We start from the raw sequence: 18633 nt of genomic DNA, 5'->3' as shown, positions 1-18633 counted from the left end.
GAGGACATTCCAAATCTCTTTTACAGACTTGCAACATCAACACGCTACAAAACAATAATAATTTCCATTCCTGCTCCCGCTCTTTTCATTATGCTAATAGAGCCATTCAATGGAAACACACCATTAGGCACCTTCCCTTCAACCTCCTGCCTGATTCCACAGATGGAATGATATTTGAAGAGAGCAGGTAAGAATACAGTAATTTCCTTAAGCTAAAAGGAATGTGTTCTGGCCTTGAGATGTTTAGTTTTTTAGACAAGAACTGACAGACAGTTTTTTCTGACACCATGGCCAATGTGGCCAACAATATTAAGTTCCCTCTAATTCAAACTAATGAAGAGGATCTCCCTGGTGGACATTTGAATGAAGAATTAGATCTGAAAAAGTTCTTGAGATACTGATTGCTTAGGTTCTACACAGGAATTACTTTTTTATGGTAGATACTGCAAAGTCCTCTCTCGAGATCTGGCAGCCGAGTTAACAAAGACTGGAGAGAAGGAATAACGCTGGACTCTGAAAGCAAAATTTCAGCCACTGCCTCCTGACGAGCCCAGATCTCACTGAGGGAAAGAGAGAAAGAGAGAACAGGGGAGACATAGTATTTTAAAAATCAAACACAACAAGCAAGTCAGCAGGAACTGCAAGATTAGGACCAATTACACACAAGAGTTTACACTGTGCCATAGAATGCTGTGAATGCATTGATTTCAATGGGGATGGTGCTTCAGAAGGACTGAGAGAGAAAACTCAAGGGTTTGCGATAGTGATGCTCCATCATGCGACCAAAAGTTGAAAGCATTTATAAAGCTGACGTAGGCATGCGCAGACAAACATATTCATGCAGTTTATTCATTACTTGTCCTATATAATTTTTTTTCTGCCAGGCTAAAAATATAGCTATTTTAGAGAAAGAGCCTGGAGAAGTGTTTCAATGTTTACAGGTACACTGTCGAAAAGCTATATTTTAATAAGTCAAGTGAACCTTTATTTATAGAGCTCATTAAAAAACAACAGAAGTTGACCCAAAGTGTTTTACAGATCAATCAAATAAATACACAGACAGAGTTTTTTTATATATATATAAAAATATATAGTATATAGTATATATATATAGTGGGGGCGAAGGCATGGCCGAATTTTCAACTGGGGAGAGGGAAAGCGGTAAGGGTTTTCACCTGAGAGGAATTGATGCTAATTGTGATTTCTATGTTCACAGTGAGATGCGGGGAGATAAAAGGCTGCCCAAAACCCCAGAGAGGGAGAGAGAACCCAGCTGACAAACGGTGTGCTTGTTGGCCACTGTCGGCTGTTGTGAAACTTTACCGTCACTCTTGAGGCAGATGGATTAAATTTATAAAATAAAAGTGACATGCCGGAGTTGGAATCGCCATTTCCCTCTTCCTCATTTCATTGAACTTTTACATATATAAACTGTATATACACAACAGTAAGTTCCGGTCCTCAAATCTGATTGGACGGTGGACCGGTCACTGTATCAGCTCACAGCAGGCACATAGTTCAGTAATTAGTGAATGTTTTGTAGAGAAATTAAAACAGGTCGCAACACAACAATTATTAGCACTCACACAAATGCTCCCATATATACTTTGAGGTCACCCAGATACAATTTCGGGAGCATATGCAACCAAAATGGTCGAAATTTCGAGCCTTGTAAAGTGATGTTTTTGAGAGGCTTGGACACATCATTTGTTTTGTACCAGCAATAGCAGATTCTGATCGGTCACGTAAGCAAGTAGTTCAAGGCACAAATGCATTTTTTCTATGACTGTAATCAGTTTTCCCAATTTTTTAAAAATGTAATTTACAGTTATCTGTTGTATATAAGCAATATCACATTCGCAATCATTCTATATGGCCCTAATTCAGCACTGCTGAGATTCAGCAGCAGGCCAAGTGGCGTATGTAATCACAGCAGTGCTGATTTAGTGCCATATCGCTCTGTTGCTCGTGTGATATTGCTTAAATATACACCCAGTGGCGGATTAAGCCATGGGCAACATGGGGAGTCGCCAGGACAGCATCTTGCATGGGGGGCATCACGATGTGGCGGCTTTGGGGGCATTCTCATTTAGAATCAACCCTCCAACAACTTTGGGGGCATGTTGAAGCAGGTTTCGCCCAGGGCACCAAGCAAGCAATAACCGCTACTGTATAAACTACCGGTCAAAAGTTTTGAAACACTGCATTTTAAATAATTGCAAAAAGCTTTATTGTCCAAAAATAACTATCACAGAAACCCAAATTTTACCAATCATAACAGCAGCAACTGGGAAAGTGTGAACAAGTACTAGTCAGGTGATACCACTCTATAATTCTGATTGGATTATAAGAGCAGACTGATTGCTATAAAAGGAGGGAAGACGTGCTTCCAATCATTGTGTTCTTGTTAGCAATGTTTACCTCTAAATGAAGACGTGCAGCCATTGTCGCTTTGCATCAAAATGGCCTCACATGCAAGGAAACTGCTGCAAAGAATAGTGCACCTGAAAGAACCATTAACCGGATCATCAAGAACTTCAAGGAGAGAGGTTCAACTGCAGTGAAGAAGGCTTCAGGACATCCCAGAGTGTCCAGCAAGTGCCAGGGCCCTCTCAACGGAATCGTGTCACCACCAGTGCAGAGCTTGCTCAATATTGGCAGCAGGTTGGTGTGAGTGCATCTGCATGGACAGTGAGGCAAAGACTTTTGGACAATGGCCTGGTGCCAAGAAGGTCTCCAAGAAAAACTTCAAGGACAGACTGAAATTCTGCAGAAAGTACAAGGATTGGACAGCAGAAGACTGGAGCAAAAGTTATTTTCTCTAATGAAGCCCCCTTCCGACTGTTTGGGACATCTGGAAAATCGATAGTCTGGAGAAGAAAAGGTGAACCCACCCATGAGTCCTGTGTCGTGCCAACAGAAGCATCCTGAGACCATCCATATGTGGGCTTGCTTTTCATCCAAGGGAGTGGGCTCTCTCACAATTCTGCCCAAAAACACTGCCATGAATAAAGAATGGTATCAAAACGTCTGGCTAGAGCAACTTCTTCCGATGATCCAAGAGCAATTTGGTGACGATCTGTGCATTTTCCAGCATGATGGAGCACCATGTCACAAGGCAAGAGTGATAATGAAGTGGCTCGGAGATCATTAAATTGATATTTTGGATCCTTGGCAAGGCAACTCCCCATATCTTAAATCCCATAGAGAACCTATGGTCAATTCTCAAAAGGCAAGTGGACAAGCAGAAGCCCACAAATTGTGATCAACTCAAAGCACTAAAAAAGGCAAGAATAGATCGCCACCAGTCAGGATTTGGACCAGAAGCGGATATCCAGCATGCCAGAGTGAATTGTATAGGTCAGGGGTTCTCAACCTTTTGCAAGCTGGGCCCCCCCAAAGCTAGTTCATTGCACGTTAGCGCCCCAGTGCTTTACTTGCTCATGCTATTACTGTTATTATTATTAGAATTAGAATTAGAATTGGCAGTAGCACCAGACTTCTAATGTGAGCTTGCAGGCATTATTATTATTAGTAGTAGTAGTAGGCCTATCATCATTACTAGGCTATTGCTATATAATTATATGAGGTTACATGCTTTATTGTTGTTATTATTATTATTATTATTATCATCATCATCATCAGTAGGCCTATTATCATTACTAGGCTATTGCTATAATTGGGAATTGGCACCAGACCTCTGATATTAATTTATGCTTTATTATTGTTATTATTACTAGGCCTAATAGTAGGCATCATCTGCATTTTTACAGAAGCTTGCTGGTAGGTGATGTTAATGTGAGACCTGAGCCTGCTTTGCCTTGCAAAGATCCTCAATTCTTGGCTCAATGTTTGACAAACATAGCCTCAAATCATCCTCGATTTGTGCACGATTGCGGTATTTCGTTTTGAGTGCAGTCATTTTTGAGAATCCTGCCTCACACAAATATGTCGACGCGAAAGGAAGGAGAATCTTCAAGGCGACGTCACAGAGTTCAGGGTATTCCTGCATCAATGCCGCCCAGAATAACGAAAGAGGGCAGGAGCTAAAGAGCTCCTTCAGTCTACGGTCACTCTTCAGCTCAATAAGCTGTTCCTGCATATCAATTGATAGCTCGTTTGCTGTGCACACAAACGGACCTCGAACCCACGCAAAAGAGCGATAATCCTCTTTAAAGTACGTCGCAAATTGTTTTCTCATTGCTGACAGGCCCTCAGATGCCGATTGAAATAGGGAGGAGAAATCGTGTGACGTGCCTGCATCAGTGATAAAGTCTGCAAGGCTGGGGAACATGTCGCAGTTCCCTCGACTGATGCGGCCATGCCAGAGGTCTAGTTTTTGTGTGAAGGCGCATGCACTTTGTCTGCAAAGCAGGTGAGGCATGCAAATATATGACCAAATAGGACAGAGGCACTAAGCCACATAGTGTCATCCAGATGCTTCGCCAGATCTGATTTGATTTCTGTCAAAAACCACTTCACATCCTCTCGCAGCTCATACAACCGCTGTAACACCCGCCCCTGGAGAGCCAGCAAACTTCAGTGTGCAGAAGCAGTTGTTCGTGCCCTGGCCCCATCTCCTGGCAGAGGACCCCAAACAAGCGAGAGTTTAGCGGCCGTGATTTGATGAGATTTATTATTTTCACGGATTGGTTCAGCACGGAGTCAAAGAGAACCGGCATTTTTTAGCAGCTAGTGCTTCGCGATGGACCATGCAATGTGTCCATTTCACAAGTGGAGCTACTTGCTGAACGCGAGCAGCTAGGCCACGCTCACGCCCGTCATTGCCTCGCGCACCATCCGTGCATAGGCCAACGCATCGGTCCCAAGCCAAACCATTTTCACGGATAAAAATATCAAGGACATTGAAAATGGCTTCTCCTGTAGTGTCGCGACTGAAGAGGCCGGCAAAACAGGACATCCTCCTCAATCGCCTTGTCCCGCAGATACCTGACAAAGGTGAGGAGCTGTGCCTGCCCAGCAATATCAGTGGATTCGATCCAGCTGCAGCGCGTAGTAAGGACTCTTTTTACTGAACTCTATCAGTTGCTCTCTGATATCATCGGACATGTCTACAATTCTCCTAGCGACTGTGTCATTGGACAGTGGTACTGCACCGAGTTTGGCTGCTGCACTATCAGCCTATCATTATTCTGCACATGTCTTGCGCTGCCGGCAAAATGAGAGTCTCGGCAATTGTATGCGGTTTACCCAGTTTACCGATCCTTTTGGCCACTACATACGATGCCTCCAAACACTGTTTAGACACAGTGCTGTGCACTGAAATGGTTGCTGTTGCTGATGGAGGCCATCAAGCTTTCTTTTAAAATATTCAGCTGGTTTATTTTTAATGCCAGCATGCTTTGTTTCGAGGTGCCTTTTTAATTTGCAGGGCTTCATACTGTCGTTTGCCAGCACCTCGGCACACACGACACACTGAGGTCTCAGATCAGCCGTGACTGTAAACCCAAATTGCAGGTATGCTTCATCGTACCTTCGAAGCTTTATTGCAGCTGGTGGTGCGTCGGTTGGCTTGTTGGTCCTCACAAGAAATTTCGCCATTTTGATGTGTTTTCAATAAAGTTTAGGCAATATGTAACTGTGTGTGTGGTGTATGTTGAGAGACGTATCAGGGGCTAATCAGTCGGGACTTAGGCACAATCTTTAATTAAACGAACAAAATAATTATTTTGCAGACAATTCAGATTTTAATACTTAACGATTGTAGTCCTTGTCAGTGTGTGTGTGTGTGTGTGTGTCTTAGTCGTGTGGGTAGTTTTAGCTAAGTGTAGCTACTGCCTAGCAGTTAAAAAAAAAATACTGGCTAGGGCTGAGATTTGATCTAATCTTAAAAAAGAATGTTTGTGGGTTTAGTCTTTAAAAAGAATGTTGGGGTTTTGTAGTAAAGGCCTATGTAAATCGAGATTGATAAGAGTAGCGAGAGCTGGCACAAGCGAACTTGGCAAGAGACTAGACTAGAGTGAATGGAAAGCTATGTCGTGAGTCAATTTAAATGCAGTGATTTATTTTTGTATGAGAGTGAGTGAACATTTACATTTATACCCCGCTCTGTAAGCCAGGGTGGGAACGACGGCGGCCATGCGCGATTCATTTGCAGCCTGGACGCGGAGGGGTGTGTGTCTCCTCTCTTTTCTGACTGCTGCGCGAGGCTACTGAGAGACTGACCGCCTGTGAGTGCTTTTGGACAGGAGAGGGGCTCACGGCAGCACCCGCTGTTCGTTGAGCACAGTAGGCCTAACTGCAGAGTGATTCGTGCTTTCGAGTCTCCAAACACCACAAAAGTCTCCAAAAACACCAGTAAAAGTCGCTGGATTTGTCGCTTTTGACAAAAAAAAAAGCCGCCAGGAGGATGATTTGTTTGTGTTATAATCAGTGCTTGAAGTGGGGGGAAAAGGTGGCGGCACTCTCTTTGCATTGGCAAATCATGACATTTTTACAGTGAAAAACAAAACTTGGAGATATTGCTGTTACAACAATGTATTGTTATTTATTTAGCATAGCGCATCTCACAGCAATACTCAATCGTGTTTTGAATGATTTCAGTGTTGTGAACGAATCGGTTGAGTCAAAGATTCAATGACTCATTCACAAACATCTGTCTCATTCTTGATGAATCGGCCGTTTGAACGAATCGTTTGAATGAACGACCCAATGACTCGCTTAATGAAACCACTTATGCTTATCACCTGCATTTGCGCTCACTATCGACAAACCAATCAAATTTGTTCAAAACTTTTTTTTTTTAAATCAGTCCAAACACATTTTAATTTTTATTCAGGAGTTATGTATATACAAAACTATAACTTTTTATGACAGTACTTTAGTGATAAAAAAATGTGCCCAAACAAATTTTTTTTCCAGTTTTTTTTCCCTTCCATCGTAGCCTACTCGCGCCCCCCCCCGGGAGAGTGTCCGCGCCCCACCGGTTGAGAACCACTGGTTTAGGTTATGAATAACAAGGGTCAACACTGTAAATATTGACTCTTTGCATATATTTAATGTTTTTGCCAATAAAAGCCTTTAAAACTCATGCAATGCTTATCATTGTTTTCCAGTGTACCATAGAAAAATGTGAAAAAAGAATCTACAAATTCTGAAGCAGCAAACTTTGCAAAACACAAAATTTATGTCACTGCCATTACTTTTGGCCACGGCTGTACAGGTCCAGATTCACTGAGAAACGAAGACAGGCTCATGTTGTACACGGGGAAAACAAACCTACAAAATAGCTCCTTTGTCATAGAGTGAAGCAAAAAATATATATAATTTTTTTTTTATGCAAAATACAGTTTAATGGCCAGTACATATTTTTGGTCAATACATTTTCTCTATTCACCCACCACTGGAACGTGTGGCAAAAAGTTAATATTGAACCCTGACACAAACCATACAAAACATTGCATTGGACAAAAAAAATGGCACCAAATACATTTTATGTTGCAAAATAAATATGCTTTACTTTGTGCCGGTTTTATAAACATCTAGCACTATAAGTATATGTACTATGTCTTCACTGATAGCTTGTTGCATCTTTTGAGATGCATGGTTTTAAATGTTTATGCATTTAAAAATGTGAAATTTATCAGTCAGGTAAAAACAGTCCTAGATCATCCCATGTATATCAGGCAATACACAGAGGATATTGCATCATCTGTGTTCTGGTCTGACTGCACGGTCCACTCCTTTTACCAGGATTTCATAGAGATTTACATTTAATGACATGATATTCTGTGCCTCAATTCAAAATGTTCCCCAACATGTCTGTTAAGAGGTTTGGTAGGAAAATATGTGGATTTAAAATGAAATTGTTGTTACATGGAATCAAATATATTTATTCTGTAAAAACATAATCGGATCTATGCAAGCATGCATTACGTCACAGGTGGAGTCAAACAATCCCTCACAACCTTTATAAGCATTGCAAGATGGCATTATTTTTAAGCAATTTAATTCTTGGTCAACAAAACCAATATGGAAAGTAAAAAAATAAAATGAATTGCAAGTAAAAACATGCATTTCTGGAGGTTTATACATGTCCAAAAGTACTGCAGTGTTTTCTCATAATCGGTGTAGGGATTGCACAATCCAGTAGTAATGGGATTATAATCCCAGCAATGAAAAAAAAGGAAGTGCAAAGTTCTTCCATTTGCAACAAATGGCAGTATTTGGATTAACCTAGACCTATCTCTTAATGTTATTTGTGGTGATGTAGTGGAAATGGTGTGTGTGTGTGTGTGATTCTAACCGTCCGTGTGAAGGACCATCTCCCTCTCTAGTCATTTTACATATATCAGTATTGATGAGAGTGCTTAGCATTATTAGTCCTATTGTAGTTAAATAATGTCTGAGACTCACGTGACAGACTTCAGGGGCTGGCTCACCCACTTTCTTAACAGTCTCTTCCCAAATGGAGTCCGAGTGTGGTCCAGAACCCAGAGCAAACTTCCCTTCACAGAACCTGTTGTCTGACAGCAATGAAAAGAAAGCCATCACTAAATCAGAACCAACATCCTTGATAATAGATAAATCACTTGCTCAAAGTCACAAAGGCCCTGTTTATACCTAATAATAATAACAACATCTGCCTTTAAATTCTGAGATGGCCATAATTGTAAAAACTGCAACTTAACTGATCTTAAACACCTTCTCAGGTCTCCAAAACCGACTGACATAAAAAAAGGTAAGAAAAATGTGTAAGGTTTGATACACAGTGTATGTATGATACTGTGTATTTTGCTTGACACAATACACCCTGTATTTTACAACTGCCCGTTATCTCATAGTTAACTAAAACCAAAAAACATTTGTATGCATGCTTTTCAGTTGCCGTACGTTTAAGAGTGTTCTTGAAAATATATTTTATTCAATGTTTTGTCTGCAGAAAGATCCAAAAACGCTTTAAACTACAATACATCTAATCGAAGAGACTGTACGTCTATCCCTCACAGCCTTGTTGACATTCTCATCAAATTTAAATATGGCACTGCTGTGAATAAGGTCTAGCATGTGCTGAATAACATTTATATATTTTTTCTTGACAAATACCTTTAACAAATACTTTAACAGGTAGTTAAAGGGTAGATCAATTTAAAATAAAATGTCTGTCATCACTGCTCAACTTGAGTCTGTATGAATTTTTCTCTGCTGTGGAACAAAAAAGGAGATGTTAAACAAAACGTTTAGCCTCAGTCATCATTCATCGTCACTGCATTGTTTTTTTATTCAACGAAGAGACTGGTGACTGAAACTCCCTAATAAACTCAGCAAAAAAATAAACATCCATTTTCAGGACATTGTATTTTAAAGATAATTTTGTAAAAATCCAAATAACTTAACAGATCTTTATTGTAAAGGGTTTAAACAATGTTTTCCAGCTTGTTGAATGAACCATAAAGAATAAATAAAAATGCATTGTGGAACGGTCGTCAAGACTCTAACAGCTTAGGACACTAAAGAGATCTTTCTACTGACTCTTAAAAACACCAAAAGAAAGATGCCCAGGGTCCCCGTTCATCTGCATGAACATGCCTTAGGCATGCTGCTTGGAGGCATGAGGACTGCAGATGTGGCCAGGTGAATAAATTGCAATGTCCGTACTGCGAGACACTTAAGACAGCACTACAGGGAGACAGGAAGGACAGCCGATCATCCTTACAGTGGCAGACCACATGTAACAACGCCTGCACAAGATCGGTACATCTGAATATCACACCTGCGGGACAGGTACAGGATGGCAACAACAAATGTCCGAGTTAGACCAGGAATGCACAATCCCTCCATCAGTGATCAAACTGTCCGCAATAGGCCGAGACAGGCTGGACTGAGGGCACGTAGGCCTGTTGTAAGGCTCTTCACTGACAAGTCATGGTTTTGGCTCACTAGGGGTGATGGTCGGACACGTGTTTATTGTCGAAAGAATGGAGCGTTACACCGAGGCCTGTACTCTGGAGCAGGATCGATTTGGAGGTGGAGGGTCCGTCATGGTCTGGAGCAGTGCGTCACAGCATCATCAGACTGAGCTTGTTGTCATTGCAGGCAATCTCAATGCTGTGCATTACAGGGAAGACCTCATCCTCCCTCATGTGGAACCCTTCCTGCAGGCTTATACTGACATGACCCTCCAGCATGACAATGCCACCAGCCATACTGCTCGTTCTGTGCGTGATTTCCAGCAAGACATGGAATGTCAAATCTCAATCCCATTGAGCACGTCTGGGACCTGTTGGATCAGCGGGGGCTAGGTCCATTCCCCCAGAAATGTCCGGGAACTTGCAAGTGCCTTGGTGGAAGAGTGGGGTAACATCTCACAGCAAGAACTGGCAAATCTGGTGCAGTCCATGAGGAGGAGATGCACTGCGGTACTTAATGCAGCTGGTGGCCACACTAGAGACTAACTGTTACTTTTGATCACGCAGATTCTGCTGTTTTAAGCGTGTCCTCTATTCAGGCCCCAAAATGTAAGCCTTCTTGTAATTTATTTAAGATATTTTAGACTTTCTATGGCCTTACATTTTAAAATGTACATTTAAGACATTTTAAGGACCCGTAGGTACCCTGAAAAAGGGCTAATGTTTTGGTATATTTTTCCATCATCTATGTTTTCCTCAGTTTGTGTAAAAGACTCACCTGGTTACACAGGATCTCCAGGTTCTTCATGGTTGTAGCATTGAGCACCATATGGTCTGCATCACTCGAAAGTCTTCTGAATGAGCTGCATAAAACACATCTAAAGTGTTTTCCTGCTGTACCAATGAGACCAACTACAATAAACGGTCATGACAATCTATTAGGCAGCGAGGCCCTGTTTCCACCCAAGATACATGTTAATTATAGTCCTTTAGAAAAGTCTGTGAGGTCAAGGCCTATTATTTTTCTTTAAAGAATGAGTTTAATCAGCCCTTAATTACAGGATGTTTCAGAACATTCACACATCAGGGGTGATACTCTGTGCAACCATAGTGATTCACATTCAGCTCTGCTTCCCGTGGCTTCACCATACTTGAATAAGTAAGTGCTCTTGTTAATACCTATGTGTATGTGCCTGATGGAAGTAGGTGTGAAATGTGTCTATTTAGGTGTGGAAAATTTGTTTGCCAGAGCACTAATAGGTTCACACTAAGTCACTGGATTCTTCAATGTGCTTGAAGCAAAAGCCAATGAGAGAGAAAAATGTAGCTGCAACACACTGACTCATTCAGAGTAGAAAATCACAGTGAACACATTATGGTTATTTCAATGTGTTGAGTTTGCCATGTTATTATCCATATATTAATTTAGTTATCCTTAGGCCTGTTTCACACATACAGCATTTGCAGACACAAAGCGATTATTTTTGTCTCATGTCACTAACAGAACTCAGCAGAAAACATGTAGAAAATGCAATGTAAACCTATTTACCAACACAATCTTCTGCAATGTACAGTAGGCTTTCATTTGAAAAAGATGTCTGTATGAGTTAAACAAGCAGTGACAGGCGCACAGTGTTTTATATTCAGTAAATCTCATTAAGGTAAACAGTTTACCCAAAATTCTGTCATTATTTGTCTCATGTCGATCAAAACCCATTTTATCTTCTTTACAGTAAAAAAAATAACAATTTCATGTTGCACCTTGCCAAAAACTATTGTATGCTTACCGAAGACATGATGCATGAAATATTTTTGACACTTAAGGGTGCTTTTTTTAATTCTTTAAAGTGAATAACTATCATCTTTCATGGTAGTGAGAAGACAGACCATGCTATTAATATTTTTTTTTTCCTTTTGAGTTATGCATAAGAAAGAACGTCCTGCAGGTTTAAAATGACATGGGGGTGAGGAAATGATGACAGAATTGTAATTATTGGTGATCAACAATATATTCCTTTCAGAAGTTTATAGCTACACCTTGGAGTTTGGTTTCCACTTAGTGTAGATTAATTACTATGTAAATGTGACCCCTTCCTCATGTAATCTACATTTTATGAAGATCAAGTTTTTTATAATTTTTAACAGCCCACTCCCGATCATCATTTTATTATTTATGGCCATTACTAAAGGAAACACTCAATCTAGTAAACCAGAAATCACGTGTACAGAGCGAAGCTCTGTTACTCAGCAGAAAAACAGTTAGTGTAAAAGCTCTAAGTGTGCATGTCATAGCAAATGCAGTATGTGTGAAACAGGTCTTAGACTACATTGAGCAGAAAACCACCGTCAAGAAAAGATCCATAGCCACTTTTGGGATTTTCTGCTAACCACCAAAAGGAAAACATTCAAAGGGAAATCACTTTTTGGAAGCAATAATGCCAATAAGATACCTGGAACACAGCAAAATCTTTTCCAACTTAAACTCAGTCAGATACTCAATCACCGGACCAAGACAGCAGATAATCGGGCTCTCCAGGTCCATACAGAGAGAGTAGGAACCTATTTAGAGATGAAAACAAATGATGTAAACATTTATTGTATTATAAAACTGTACTTACTGTACTGATAGTTGCAGGTACTACATGTGGCATTATAGTACTGGGGTTCTAGCATGTGGAATGGTTACAGCATAATTATTAGCCATCACAGAATTAAAAAAATCTTTCTAAAAAAACATGTGATAGTGCTTGCTTGTGCAAAACAATGCTAGGATATTGTAGGTGGTGGCCAGGATGTTGTTACTGTACGAGTTTTCTAAAGGGTTCTGGGTGTTTTTTTTAGAGCATTGTTTTGTGGATGCTAAGTTTCTATGATATTCTGGACCCTATATGACGTGGGACCCTCCTTCATTGCATGTGTTTTTTTAGATCACATTACACATACAAATAAATAAATAAATATATATATATATATATATATATATATATATATATATATATATATATATTATTATTTTTTATATATATATATTTCTTGATATATATTTAATATAAAGAATATTTTTTTTTTTAAAAGACGTTACTTTATATAGGCTACTGTATACTATGCTTGTTATGATTTCTATCCTGAAAATGCCCCCAAATAGGAAAAAAAATCTAATAATTAATTTTGTATTATATTAGGTGATTCCCTCATTTTGAGCTTGTTTGAGAAACAGGTGCCTTGTTTCTCTTGTGAGATCTGGAAACACTGCAACTGGAATATCACCCACCCTTAGCACGGAGTACCGTAATTTAAAAAAAGAAATTTATCAACTGTATTTTCTTTCTTTCTAACCCATTACCTTTTCGAAAGAAACATTTTGTTTTTAGTTCTTATTGTCGTTCAACCATATACAGTTAGTACAGTACACAGCGAAACGAGACAACGTTCCTCCAGGACCATGGTGCTACATAAATCAACATAGGACAAACACATAACACACAGACTAAATTAAATTTCTACAAAAAGTGCACATGCAAACGTGTGCAAAAAGTACGGGACAGTACAATAAATTACTAAAAAGGAACAGGACAATAGGCACAGTGAGAGACAGTGCAGTGCCGACCAGTACACATTTGTAAAATGAGTCGTGCAAAAAGATGACACTTTCTTAAATGTAAACATAACATACTATGAAAGTGTTCTATGGACATAGCAGTTAATGAGGTAGCAGTTATTAAGGTAGCAGCCAGATATAAAGTGACAATGATTTAAAGTGCAACTCTGGACATGAGCAAAAGTTGGATGGTGTACAGGTGTGTGTGTGTGTGTGTGTGTGTGTGTGTGTGTGTTGTGTGTGTGTGTCAGTCCAGTCCCTGAGTATTGAGGAGTCTGATGGCTTGGGGGAAGAAGCTGTTACACAGTCTGGCAGTGAGGGCCTGAATACCAGAAGGCAGGAGGGTGAAGAGTTTGTGTGAGGGGTGTGTGGGTTCATCCACAATGCTGGTTGCTTTGTGGATGCAGCGATTTATGTAAATGTCTTTGATGGAGGGAAGAGAGACCCCTATGATCTTCTCAGCTGTCCTCAACGGTGCAAGTCCCGAACCAGGCAGTGATGCAGCTGCTCAGGATGCTCTCAATAGTCCCTCTATAGAATGTAGTGAGGATGGGGGGTGGGAGATGGGAGATGTGCTTTCCTCAGCCTTCGAAGAAAGTAGAGACGCTGCTGGGCTTTCTTGGTAATAGAGCTGGTGTTGAGGGATCAGGTGAGGTTCTCCGCCAGGTGAACACCAAGGAATTTGGTGCTCTTGACGATCTCCACAGAGGAGCCGTCGATGTTCTGCGGAGAGTGTTCACTATGTGCTCTCCTAAGTCAACAACTATCTATTTTGTTTTGTCGACATTAAGAGACAGGTTGTTGGCTCTACACCAGTCCGTTAGCCGCTGCACCTGCTCTCTGTATGCGGACTCGTCATTCTTGCTGATGAGACCCACCACGGTCGTGTCATCGGCGAACTTAATGATGTGGTTCGAGCTGTGCATTGCTGCGCAGTCATGAGTCAGCAGAGTGAACAGCAGTGGACTGAGCACACAGCCCTGGGGGGCCCCAGAGCTCAGTGTGGTGGAGGTGGATATGCTGTTCCTGATCCAGACTGACTGAGGTCTCCCAGTCAGGAAGTCCAGGATCCAGTTGTAGAGGGAGGTGTCCAGGCCCAGCAGGTTCAGCTTCCAATCAGGTGCTGAGGAATGATTGTGTTGAATGCTGAGCTGAAGTCTATAAACAGCATTCGAACGTATGAGTCCTTTTTATCTAGGTGGGTGAGGGCCAGATGGAGGGTTGTGGCGATGGCGTCGTCTGTTGAACATTTGTGATGTTACGCAAACTGCAGAGGGTCTAGTGAGGGGGGCAGCTGGGTCTTAACGTGCCTCATGACGAGCCTCTCGAAGCACTTCATGATGATAGGCGTGGGTGCGACGGGACGGTAGTCATTGAGGCAGGACACTGAAGACTTCTTTGGCTTTGGGACGATGGTGGTGGCCTTGAAGCACGTTGGAACGACGTCGCTACTCAGAGAGACGTTGAAGATGTCGGTAAGAACATCTGCCAGCTGGTCTGCACATCCTCTGAGCACTCTGCCAGGAATGTTGTCTGGTCCAGCAGCCTTCCGTGGGTTGAGTCTACGTAGAGTTTCTCACATCGGCTGTGGTAACACAGAGCACCTGGTCGTTGGGAGGAGGGGTGGTCTTCCTCGCCACCACATCATTCTGCACCTCAAACGTAGAAGAGCGTAGAAGTCGTTCAGCGCATCTGGAAGGGAGGCATCTTTGTCACAGGCAACTGATGTTGTCCTGTAGTTGGTGATGGCCTGGATACCCTGCCACATGCACCACATGTCGCCACTGTCCTGGAAGTGACTGTGGATTCTGTGCGTGTGCACGCTTTGCCTCTCTTATGGCCCGGGACAATTTGGCCCTCGATGTTCTTAGGGCTGCCTTGTCGACTGCCCTGAAGGTGGAGTCTCGGGTCCTCAACAGCACACGCACCTCCGCAGTCATCCACGGCTGGTTGGAGCGTGTGGTGATTGTCTTGGAGAAAGTGACATCATCAATGCACTTGCTGATGTAGCTGATCACTGATGCTGTGTATTCCTCCAAGTTGGTAGAGTCGCCATATGTTGCAGCACCCTGAACATGTGCCAGTCAGTACACTCCTGCTTAGAAACATCCCCTCAACTAACTGTAGCACAAACTCAGTGGCACAAGTTATGCACCAAAGTTTAATACTTATTTGTTCAAATCCCCAACTCTAGGTATGAGCAATAGTAGTTACTGTAAGAGTGCCTTTGCATGTTACATGCCACCTAGACAAACCTCCGGTTTTAGCATAATTTTTTTATGCTCCGGTTTCTGGTTCATGTCTGGATAAATCACTCACCCAGTGAGTGTCGATATTAAAGATTTTAAGTCTTTCTAAAATTCTGCTCAAATACATCAGATGCCCCACGACCAAGCTAATTTCTTCAAAACAAGTTAAGCTCAATTGACAGCAGTTGTGGCATAATGTTAAATACCACAAAAATGTATTTCAATTTGTCCCTCCTTTGCTTTATCCAAAAGGAGGGACGAGTATAAATGATTTATTGTAGTAATAAACATTGTCACAAATGCTGCAAACTGAGCTTAACTTGTATTGAACCTGGAATCCACCTTTAAATGAACAAGCGGGCATAGCTATGGATAATCTAAAAAAAAAGAAAAAAAAGAGACAAAATACTGACCGATTAATTGCCTGGTCACAATATTGTTATATCACTAGCTTTTTGTCAATGTGTTCTAATAAAAGTGACAGCAAGCAGTGAGAAACCAAACAAGCAGCATGACAGAATGGCTGATGGTGAGGAAGGCTGTCGTTTGGATCCTGAACAACAACACAGAGAGGTGATTTAGTCTCAGTCTTGACAGTGAAAGTCAGCACCCCTCATCCTACACGTGTCCAGCCTAAAGGACAGCAGGCATTGATCTGCCATCCTTTTGCCAACAGGTAAAGATTTTTCAATTACACACACCAGCCTCACATCAGTTTGGGCAAATAACTCTTATCCAAAAGACCAGCCATTGATTTGTGAGGACTGGAGGTCAAACATCAAACAGACAGCTGACATACACAAACGCACAGAGTGATATAGACAGAACATAAAGTGTTTACCCTTTTCATGGTTTCCCAGTGTTGAATGAGTAGTGTCTTTGTAGAAGTCTTTGATAACTCTCATTGCAGTCGGGTATTCAAAGAGAGCACTTTCACGTTTCTCAATGCGAATTCGGTCATCTGCTTGGACACTGAGTGAAGAAACAAAGAGGAGGTACACATGGAACAACAGGTAATGAGTAATAGTTAAAGGTGCTGTTCGTGGAAACTTTTTTTGCTTAAATGCATAAACCATGCATAAAATGTGCCTTCAAACAAACTATGTGCCTTCAAACAAACTATGGTATATGGCTTGGGTCAAACAATATCTATGCCAAGGCAAACGCAACACAAAAAGGAGAAAATTAAGTTTACTAAGTTAAGATCGAACCAATGATCTTAAAGAAGATTTCTTTCCCAGGGGTATGTGATCCAAAACTTAGGTAAAAGGTAAATGTTTGTGTACATTATTAGTTAATGATGATAAATCAATCATCTTTATTTTGGGTCATTATTTCACACACAAAAAAAACAGAAATAAGAATGTATATTTTGTTAGAAATATTATTTTATTACTATAAAGATACTTTGTGTTGTGCCATTATTTTCATTAACAATAAGCACAGTTAGGCTTATCCGCATACAGAAGAAATACCGTATTAAAGAAATAAGAATCACGATTGGGGGGAAAAATAAAATTGTGTCCAGGGACATTAGAGTGATTAAAATTCAGGGGGTGGAAAGGTGTATAATTGTCACGAAAACAATCACAAAAGAATAAAGCCCACTTTCATTATGCTTTATACTTTATGCTTCAAACTTCATTACTTTTGATTTTTGGATGAAATGCAACCTGGACATTGCATTTTCATGAAATTTGCACACTAAATACTTTGCCTAACATTCATGTTACAAAGAGAAATCATTCTTAGAAACTTGAATTCTTGAATTCTGCTTTTTGTGTGTCATCCTTCAACATCACTTGTGTTTTTCTCAGTGGATATCGTATGCATATTAGTCTCACGCACACACAAACACACACACAGGCACGCACCATCAGTCCATTCACTTTTGCATCCTCACAATTCAGCACCACAGAGATCTCAAGGACGCAGCTTTGCTTTGTATCTCAGTGCTGTTGCTGGGGCAACCAATTAAAATATGTGGCCTGAGCAAGTGTAAGCCAGCTTCATTTTCCCCAACAGTGCAATAAAAAAAGAATAATAATAATTCATTAAAATCAGCATTGTGCCTGTGGGACCCTGCTTCCACAAACCACAACTATGCAAACATGATTTCTAATCATCTATTTCAGTCACAAAGAAACTCTTTTTGAGGGCAATACATCTTAAGAGAGCATGATGTGAAGACAGCAACATACACTACACAGACATACTACCTTATAATATGAAGCAGGTAGACAAGTATCTATATCCACAGTAAAACAAGCCCTATATTGACATAATCTAAAATGCTGTTGAGCAAGGAAGAAGTCACTGCTCCAAAACCACATGGGAGCAAAGATCTTGATGAAACAAAAAGTTAACTGTTTGGCCATAATGACCATTGTTATGTTTGGAGGAAAAAGGGTGAGATTTGTGAAGATCACCATTACAACCGTGAAGCATGTGGGTGGCAGCATCATGTTGTTGGGGTGCTTTGCTGCAGGAGGGACTGGTGCACAAAATAGATGGCATCATGAGGAAGGAAAATATGTGGATATATTGAAGCAACATCCCAAGACATTAGTCATGAAGTTAAAGCTCAGTCGCAAATGGGTCTTCCAAATGCACAATGACCCCAAGCATACCTCTAAAGTTGTGGGAAAATGACTTAAGGACAAGAACTCAATATATTGGAGTGGCCATCACAAAGCCCTGAACTCAATCTGAAAATTTGTGGGCAGAACTGTGTGCGAGAAGGGGGCCTACAAACCAGACTGTTATGCCAGTTCTGTCTGGAGGAATGGGCCAAAATTCCAGCAACATATTGTGAGAAGCTTGTGGAAGGCTACCCAATACATTTGACCCAAGTTAAACAATATAAAGGCAATGCTACCAAATACTAACAAAATGTATGTAAACCTCTGACCCACTG

The 18633-nt window shown here is 41.0% G+C and overlaps 1 protein-coding gene across 1 annotated transcript in view; it reads right to left on the bottom strand.

Annotated features, from left to right (window-relative positions):
• The window catches only part of LOC127643296 (DNA mismatch repair protein Msh3-like), an 81581-nt gene that overhangs the window by 42727 nt on the left and 20221 nt on the right, over positions 1-18633 (bottom strand). The window contains exons 9-13 of the mRNA XM_052125975.1: positions 16558-16688; positions 12320-12428; positions 10648-10732; positions 8377-8486; positions 428-560 (exon numbers count right to left, since the gene is read on the bottom strand). Coding sequence (XP_051981935.1) covers positions 428-560; positions 8377-8486; positions 10648-10732; positions 12320-12428; positions 16558-16688 — 568 coding nt within the window. The remainder of the gene's footprint in view (positions 1-427; positions 561-8376; positions 8487-10647; positions 10733-12319; positions 12429-16557; positions 16689-18633) is intronic.

This window comes from Xyrauchen texanus, chromosome 4 (genome assembly GCF_025860055.1).
Source record: "Xyrauchen texanus isolate HMW12.3.18 chromosome 4, RBS_HiC_50CHRs, whole genome shotgun sequence".
Lineage (NCBI taxonomy): Eukaryota > Metazoa > Chordata > Actinopteri > Cypriniformes > Catostomidae > Xyrauchen > Xyrauchen texanus.
This window is presented reverse-complemented; position numbering and strand designations above follow the sequence as displayed.